General features: G+C 44.1%; 1 protein-coding gene across 4 annotated transcripts in view; it reads left to right on the top strand.

Annotated features, from left to right (window-relative positions):
* The first annotated feature begins 7198 nt into the window (after positions 1-7198).
* Positions 7199-9651, top strand: part of Tox (thymocyte selection associated high mobility group box) — a 302005-nt gene continuing 299552 nt past the window's right edge. Inside the window, exons 1-2 of one of the 4 annotated variants that reach the window (XM_029533315.1) lie at positions 7199-7217; positions 8102-8237. In XM_029533315.1, coding sequence (XP_029389175.1) covers positions 8136-8237 — 102 coding nt within the window. In that variant the 5' untranslated portion in view covers positions 7199-7217; positions 8102-8135. Of the gene's footprint in view, positions 7218-7770; positions 8238-9651 lie in introns of those variants that run through there. The other 3 variants (XM_029533314.1, XM_021222066.2, XM_029533317.1) reach the window with 3 other exon arrangements.

The raw sequence follows: 9651 nt of genomic DNA, 5'->3' as shown, positions 1-9651 counted from the left end.
CATTCTAAGGAATAAATGGACAATTGGAGAAAGGAAAAAAATTTTAACAGAACTTTCACCAAAAACACATTAATGAAAAACTATGAAATCACCTACACATCTAAGTAGTTGGGGATATGTAACAAATAAGATATCCACAGGGAAGTTTAAATGTGAATGAGTCATCACTACAGACACACTATCATGGTTAACTTAGAGTTGTATAATGCCAAGCGTTGGCAAGGATTTTTCATATGTTCCTCACTGAAGGTTGTCTGACCAGCTCAAGCATGGGGAGTTTGGTTCTGACAGGCTCTGCTCTTCTCCCCAATTCCCTCTGCCCTGTTAGAAACTGTGATTACATTCCTGAAGCTAGCCCGCAAGGCCTATTCCCTAATTTGTCCAACTTCTCCTGAGGCTGACTACCAAGGTCCAGCTATCAAAATATTGAAATCCAGCAATCAAAATCACCCCTCTTGGTTTACCTAATTAACATACCTAATTAAAATTAATTATCTCACCCTAACACAGTTTCCCCTTGTACCTTTATTAACTGCTATTTTCCTATGTGCCACATCTGTCTCTCCTCCATACAGAGGCAGTCCTTAGTCTCACTCTGAGACAAATACATTTCTCCTTTGTTCTCTTCCCCTTCTTTTTCTTCCTCTATCTCCTGGCTTTGTCTACTTATAGCTGCCCTTTGTTCCTCTGGGGAAAATAAACCTTCTTTGTGCTGAGAAATTGGTCTAAGAACTTGGTTTGGGGATCCTGAGCTGATACATTTTCTTTCATACATGGTGTTGAAAAAATGACATGTCCACCTCTGAAATCAGCTTAGTGTCTTCTTGAAATTTTAATATGTATGAACTGTAAGGCCATTCTTATTTATTAAAAATATAATATATCCATTTAGGCTTTTGTAGTTGAATTTTCATAGAACCATTATTCACCATAGTTAAAATAGAAAGAATTCAAATAGCTATCAACCAGTGAATAGAAAAAAAAGTTAACTTATATTCACAACAGAATACTATTCCATTATGGATAGAAACACATTACTGATCTTCATAACAACGTATCTAAATGCCAATGCTTTGTGAAAATAGACATACAGATTCCATACTGAATGGGAGATTTATAAGATGTTTTCGGGGAGCTAGAGTGACAAATATCAGGTGACTAGTTTCTCAGGACTGAGGGCTGGGAGATAGGATTGACAGCTTAGGGAACTTGAACTGATGGGGAGAGTGAGTTGTGATTATGGTAATGCTTCCTGAACTCACACATTTGTCATAGCTTTACAAACCTATATATTCTATTATAGGTAAATTAATCCCAATAGATCTTCTTTCAAAACTCATGTGAGTTTACTTCAAAGATAGATCTTATAATCCACTTCCTTGTTCATCAAATATATCTTAAAAGCCGTTTTGAGAAGTTGTAGGGTATATTAGATAAACTTTGTTTAATGCAATATTTCAGACACAGGAAGTTCTTTGAGGTGTCGTTCCCCGGTGCTGCTGAACAAACCCTTGGTATTCTGCATTATAGGCCATTACATTGTCTCTCTGCGTTGGCTTCTATAGATATCAATCCCCTTTAAGCTTTATTAAATGCCTTGTTTTCCTATCCTTTAATCATCTTGGAAGAAAGCAAGTTCCCACCCCTTTTCATCTCCTTCTGGATGTGGGCACCAACTTCTTTACATTCTGTGGTTTCTGCTTCTCCATGTAGGTATCACCTTGGCTCTTTAAATTGAAGTACTACAGTTGACATATGCCTTTTTGAAAACCAACGATAACAAATCAAAGCTATAAAAACATTTTAAAATATGATATGGAATTCACAGGTAAATCAAAATCCATATTTCTTTTGTATTGCCTTGGTTCCCTTTGGGGACCCTCTTCATGGGAAAATATGAATCTCAACTATCCATTTTCACCAAAATAACATTTACTCAAGCGGGAACATTAACTCAGGTAAGCAAAATGACTTTTGCTTTCATCTCAGCAATTCAACACCTACTCACCTTTCAACTAACTTTTAACAGAATATTAGTTGGCATTTAAAAAAAAAATCTACTTAATTGCATTGGAAAAAAAACACTTCACTGCTACATTCCAGGCCCATACTATGTTGCAGCTGTTCCTATTTAAAGGATAATTGTAGTCTCACTATCCTACAAGGAACTAATTCTCATTTTGAAAGGATTTGTCCTTACGGTTTATCCTGATGAGAGAGAACTGGATCGCTGCAGTGTAAAAGAGCTGAATAGTCTTATTACCGTTATTATGCCGCAAATGTTGTATATTGTTGAAGATCAAAGTACTGTACCACCCTCAATGGTGAGATGTACATGCATGGCACACTTCCCATATTATGTAAGAAATACTGCATTTTATGAGTCATTTAGTGCCATGTGAGGTATCTGTGCAGCCACTAGCATTTCCTTCAAACTTTCCTCATCATTCTGAAATCCTTTATTTTCTGGTTGAAAGACTTACAATCTAGTCATTTCTCACTCGTCTCCCCAGGAAATAAACTTCAGTGCTTTCTGTTCCTCCACTGTAAGATATTACTTATTGCACATCATTCTAGTTTACATTTAAATTACTTTAGAAAAAATGTTAAATAACCCTGGACAGCAGTGAGTTCTAACAAGTAAATTGAGAAAATGTAAAAGTTCCCATCAGAACCATTAATGATGTTTTTGAAATCTTTAAAATGAGGAGGACTGAGTGTTGATTAAGATTCTAATGAAACAAACACAGAACTTCTCCCACCATGCCTCTGGGAAGGTAAATCTGTGTATACCTGCATTAATGACATGCTTTACAATAAAAGGAGGCAAAAGAGGGCCCAAATAGTTGGCTTTTAAGGTACTGGGAGCTGTCTTCTACTGAAAAGAGGCTGAATCAGCTAGCTCTGAATATCCATCCTTGTAGCCAGATGCTAGTAAAGGACTGAGTCCTACTTTAGTCATACAATCCATCTCAGTGGATGTTGGGTACTAATGCCTTGCCTTATACAGTCAGTCCCTATACAGGATGGTTTATTCTGATGGGTTGTCTACAGAGGACGTTTATCCTTGGAGCACAACTACTAGCAAACTCTAACAAAATATGTTGAACAGGGAATACCACTTTTTAATCAAAAATTTTTATCAAATTTTCATTTTTTTTTTCATTTTACCTTCTTTGTATGTGATTAGGTAAAATTCCTACGGGATCTTATATGTATAATAGAAAGGCTTATGTGTATAATAGAAAGGATCAGTAAACACGAAATGTGATCAGTGCAAATATTGGCAAATTTGAAAACACAACAATTTATAAAACTATAATACAATTAACATGGGTGACAAGGAAGTCACACTCTGGCTATATTGTGTTTAGACTTTTCAATATAACTTATAAAATTATAAGATTAAGTAAGACTATGAAAATAAATGTAAAGCTATTCAGATCAGGTCTAAGACATCATAGGTATTTTACAAGTCAAAATATTAGCCTTATGACAATAAATTAGCAAGGAGAGGCTTGTTTATAGACACACATTTTTCTCTTAGGGTCCTAAGATTCCCAGTGGATCATGAGGACCAACACAAAAGACAACCTTGCATATCTAATAACATTCATTGCTCTTACCATTTTCTGCGTGCTCATCTTAGTAATAGACCAGTGGTTTTCCTGAGGATTTTAAAGCCAGGGGGTTAAAGCCATTTCTTAGGCCAAGTACACCCCTAAATGAATAGACCCTGGATGCTTGGTGCTGATGGCCAGGTATAAGCATCTGTGATAAGTGATAATATCTGCTCACTGAGAAGTGGATATTAGCCCAAAAGCTCCAAATAACCAAGATACAATTCACAGACCACATGAAGCTCAAGAAGGAAGACCAAAGTGTGGGTGCTGCAGTCCTTCTTAGAAGGGGAACAAAATACTGACAGGAGCAAATACAGAGACGAAGTGTGGAACAGAGACTGAAGGAAAGGTCATCCAGAGACTGCCCCACCTAGGGATCCATCCCATATACAGTCACCAAATGCAGACACTATTGTGGATGCCAAGAAGTGCATGCTGACAGGAGCCTGACATAACTGTCTCCTGAAAGGCTCTTTAAGAGCCTGACATATACAGAGGTGGATGCTTGCAGCCAACCATTGAACTGGTCACAGGGTCCCCAGTGGTGGAGTTGGAGAAAGGACTGAAGGAGCTGAAGGGGTTTGCAACTCCATAGGCAGAACAACAATATCAACCAACCCAAGTTCCCAGGGTCTAAACCACCAACCAAGGAGTACACATGGAAGGATCCATGGCTCCAGCCATATATGTAACAGAAGATGGCCTTGTCGGGCATCAATGGGAGAAAAGGCCCTTGGTTCTGTGAAGGCTCGATGCCCCATTGTAGGGGAATGTGAGGGCAGGAGTGGGTGAATGATTGGGGCACACCCTCATAGAAGCAGGAGGAGGGGGGTGGAATAGGGGGCTTCTAGCAGGGAATCAGGAAAGCAGATAACATTTAAAATGTAAATAAATAAAATATCCATTTAATAAAAAAAAATGATGATATCATTGACCCAACAAGTTTGGAAAAGATTCTAAAGGCCATACACCATCTAGATCAAGGATCATTTTAAGCAGTACATTTTATTATTTTTACTATAATTTGTCTGTTTACTTATTTTATTTTTATTTGTCAGGAACTCGTGTACCACCGGCTAACCTCCAGTTTTCTGTGTAGCCAAAAATGACCTTGAATGTTTTGACTTCTCTGCTTCCCTCTTTTATTTTATTCTATTTTTTAGACTTATTTTTAACTAACACGTGTACAGTATTGATTTTCCTTATGGCATTTTCAAACAAGACTTGTGTTGTTGATTCTTCTCATCTCTCAGACCCCCCCCCTCCTCATACCCTTCCACCAACTCTGCCTGTTCTATTTTCTGTTTCCCTGTCTCCCGTGTTCTATTGCCCTCCCTCCCGGCTTCCTCAACTCTGTAGTCCCATCTCACTAGTTCCTTTCTAGTTTCAGGCCCTACATACATACTTATTCTTGCTTTTATACGTACATATAAGTGCACTAAGCTAGGGTCTGCATATGACAGAATGCAGATTTTGTCTTTTTGAGTTAGCTCACTATAATACTTTCTACTTCCATCCATTTTCCAGGTTTCATTTTTCCATTACAGCTGCATAGAATCCCAGTGTATATAAGGACCACATTTCCATTATGCATTCACCTCTCAATGAATGAGTCTCTACTTCCTTGCTATGCCCAGTTTTAAGTATTGCTTTTCTTGTTGTTTTGTTTTTCATAGCCACATACACCCCCCTCTCTGCTTAGTACTATACACATAAATGGCTGGAGAACTAATTGAGTAACTCCACATGCTATGGAGAGAACTATTTCATTTTTAAAGTAGTATTTACTCCAAAGTGTAGCCATTTAAATTTTCCTCCAGTGGAATGGAATGTTACTATTCAGTAAAATGTAGACTTTGAGTAGGATGTTAGACAATGGTGGGTATTTAAAGTTATTATATTGATGACCATGCTTTAGTGTTAAGATCTCTAATAGTTAATGTACTTCCCAATAGCTCAAATTCCTTAGCAGGCAGAGCTCTCATGTTGACTCCACGGACTTCCTGTGAAAGAAATCAGCTTGCTTGCAGAGGTAAGAAACAGGTTCCTGGCATTTGGGTTTCTCCTAATGGTAGTGGAAAGAAGAGATATGCTACATCCAGTATGTCCAAGGAGTCAAGACTCTGCCAGTAAGGGCCATTCCAGCTATAAGCCAGCCCATCTTTCTGGTGGTCCAAGGGCCAAACAGAAGTGGATTATGAATCCTAGGGAAGTTTATAAAGCTCAAACTTTATATGGTATAATTTGTTGACGACAGAAACTTGAGCTTACGTGTTTATTTAAAGCTACAGACTTTTTATTATCCTTGAGGATACACGACCCCCCACACACACACCCACTTTAACACCTACAAGTGAATTTTAAAATCAATGTTATGAACCACTGAACTTTATGCACTTGTTATTGCAGAAACCTTTAATAGAGGAAAGATGATAACCCTTTCACTTATTTTGTGTCTCAAAGGGTTTGAATGCAGAGTGAAAAATCCTTCCTTACTTCTAATGCCAACATCCATCACATTAGTCTTAAGGTAAGGAGCTGTGATCTTCCGACCCTTACAAGGAAGACCTGAGGACAACAGTTTAAGAGAAAGAGGCTACCGTGGTGGAAACCAAAGTCAAGGAAAGGTTCCCAAAGGCCTTAGTGTAGAGGAGAGAACCCAAGGATGCTAATTTACTATCCTTACAGGGCATCTGTAGCTTTTCCCCAGGTCTTTGCATTTGACTGGTGCTCCTAATCATAGGGGAAGAGAAACCTGGAAAAGGCTGCAGAGAGCTAGAGAGTAGCTGGCTACTACCCACCATGTACTAAAAAACGGTTTTGGGTGGGGGATGGGGGTAGCAAGACTGTTTCCATATATTCTTTGACGCCAGAAACAGAAACTCGTGGACATGAACTTTCCACTTTTTTACAGGGTCTTAGGCCCCTAAGTCGTGCAGCAATCAGGAATTGACCCTTGAAAGGCAAACACTGCCCACTCCTATATTAACTTCTCTCTATAAAGTCTTTCTCAGGGAGAAGGTAAGATGTCTGCTGGACAGTCATCAGGGTCCCCAAACTCTCCCAGATGCCAGGGGACACAATATTGCAAGTTTTGGGGTTGACGAAGTAAAGCAAAATATGGAGCCTACCGACCAAGAGAGACCAGGGAAGCAGACAGCTGCTGGTTTGTGGAGGCTGGGGTCGGCAGTGGAGCTCCAAGAGTCCTATTGGGAATCCAACAGTGAAAGTATAATTCCAAGAGGCAAGTAACAAGGCCAGATGTGTTCCCTGTAGCTCATGGTATGCTGATAACTGTTTCCTTATTTACCCTTCTAAGCACCCCTAGGGTCTTTTTGCGAGTCCCCCAAGGGCAGGCTCAGCCTCTGCAAACCCTCCCGCTGAGTACCGAAGCCGAATGCCGAGGCCCTCTGAGCACTAACTCGAGGAGCACCGCTCCTCGCGCTGATATCAACTGGGGTCCCTTGGTCAGCTGCCCACTAGGATGGGGCAGAGGTTGCGCTCCCTGCAGGCTCCCGAGCAGCGCCCCAAGACACCCTCTCCTCTACCTTCCGCGCGGTGCAGAGGTTGGCGGTGCAGCTACGCCGGGCGGGAGTAAGTGGTGGGGGGCTCAAAGAGTGGGGTGGGGCGGCGGGGGTGGGGTGGGGCTGCGAGTGCTGGGCGGGGGTGCGCCACAGCGCCCCCTTGCTGTGTGAGCACCGCGTGCCCCAGTCAGCCGGTGCTCCGACTCTCCAGCCTCTTTGTGTGATTGTATCCACCTTCACGGCACCCATACTGGGGTGCTGACTGGGGCACGGACGCTGCCCGGGGTCCCGCCACTACTGCTCGAGCCGCATTCCCCTCCTCTGCGTTTGTCCCTCGCCTGGTTCTCGGTCCCCAACTGTACCCTTTGGGCCGCGTCCAGCCTCTGTCGGCACCCCGCCGGTCCGGGGCACTAGTGTCCTCCGATCCGGATCTCGCCCGCAACACCACACACATACACACTCCATCACTTCCCTATCCCAGACCTCTAACGTGGAGAAAAACTAAAAGCAGAGCAAAGCAGAGTCTCCAATAAAACGCCCAGTACCCCGAGCCCGAGCGCGAGTGCCGGGCGGCGAAGGGCGCGGGAGGCGGGGATGGGGCGGCGGGCGGGGGGGACAATGAGCGCGTGAAGTTACCTGCCCGGCGGCGGCGGGCCGACAGCGCCGGGGCCGAGCGGACCAGGCAGGCTGCGCGCTCGGCGTGGACGGGTGCGCGCCGCGGCTTGGGGGGAGAGTTGAGCGCTTTTCCACCCTCTGTTTTTTTTTTTTTTTTTTCTCCTCTCTCTCTTTTCTCTCTCTCTCTCTTTTCCTCCTCTTCTTAAACAAACCACAAACGGATGTGAGGGAAGGAAGGTGTTTCTTTTACTCCTGAGCCCAGACGCCTCTCTCTCTGTTCCGTCTGAGCTTTTTTTTTTTTTCTGAGCACTTTTTTTTTTTTTTTTTTTTTTCAAAAAGGAAAAGAAAAGGAGTTGCTTGATGTGAGAGTGAAATGGACGTAAGATTTTATCCACCTCCAGCCCAGCCCGCTGCTGCGCCCGCCGCTCCTTGTCTGGGACCTTCTCCCTGCCTGGACCCCTACTATTGCAACAAGGTGAACACTCTGCTTTTGTCTGCACCGATTCTGGCGGCTCGATCCCGGGAGGGGGGCAGCGGTGGCTGGACCGCGACGGGGCCCGCTGGGCGGACTGGGCCGGCTCACAGAGGCCCGTCCCGGGCGCGCTCGGTCGCAGCCCGCGGCGGCGCTGCGTGCGCTCGGGTAGTAAATATTGTGGAGCAGCTCCGGGGGTTTGCCAAACAACGCGATTGTGCGGAAAGTGACACGATTTGCTCGGATTCTTTCCTTCCTGCTGTTCGCCACTAAGGATCCCTGCTTAGGTTTGCCGGGAGACATTTAAAAAAAAAAAAAAGCGAGAAATCGAGAGAGAAAAGCCCACGGAATACTTTGGGGGTGTGTCTGGGGTCTGGGAACTGAGGCAGAGTAGGAGAATTCAGTTTATATTCTAGTTCCTTCTTCTCCCTCCCTTTCTTGGACAGCGGGGACTCATGGCATCGCTTCCTTGCTCCGGATCACTTGCTAGAGGAGCAGCTAGGAGTCGGGGTGCAGGGACCCCGGAGGCTCCGGCGCTCCCACACCGTGAAAATTATTCTGTAACTCTTTTGTTTTCTGTTCCGGCCGCCGAACCGGAGTTCGGACGCTGGCCCTCGAGACCGGGGCGCTGCGGGCTAGTCGGATTATGATTCTGGGGGAACAGATCTCGTTTGGGGTGTGTGAAAATAGCAAGTTTACAGGAAGCCAAGCTAGCGCTTTGCATTCAAGTGTAAAGCTCCGAAGCTCTTAGCCTGGCTGAAGCAGGGTCCCTGGCTGGGCTACTACCATAGTCTGCTACCAGTGCAAGGGCCACTTGGGACAGGGGAAAGGTATTTTATGTTGGTGTCCCAAAATTGAGGACGCTGGTGAAGCTGCTCTGGAGCTCAGCTTGGCCCAAGGATAGGACAGCCAGGAGTTTCTAAGGAAGTAATTGCTCTCCTGGCTTCACACACGCAGAACCTGAGAGGCACATGGAAGGATCTTCTCCCAAGAGCAGCCACAGGCCACATCTCTCTTCTCCTGGGGCTTGTTGGACTTGTCTAAGCAGTCCTAGCTGATAGAGGTTGCTGGGGACAAGGAGGTCTCTGAAATGCGTGGCGAGCTTTTTGGACTCCCAGTTCTTGCTTGATAAAAACCCCAGCAGATTCTTCCAGTCCTTTCAGGCACTTCTCACTGACAACTAGATGAATTCTTTGGCGAAAGTCTTTGAAACTCCCAAAATTTGTCTGCTGAGGAGTCCTCACTTTAAAATGTGATGTAGAGGTGTTTAGCACCCCTGCCTCCCAGGACTCTACCATGATACAGGCTAGTAGCTCTCAGCTCTCAGTCTTGGTTATCTCACACACACACACACACACACACACACACACACACACACACACACACACACACACACGCACACACGCACACACGCACA

Source organism: Mus pahari, chromosome 22, assembly GCF_900095145.1.
Source record: "Mus pahari chromosome 22, PAHARI_EIJ_v1.1, whole genome shotgun sequence".
NCBI lineage: Eukaryota > Metazoa > Chordata > Mammalia > Rodentia > Muridae > Mus > Mus pahari.
This window is presented reverse-complemented; position numbering and strand designations above follow the sequence as displayed.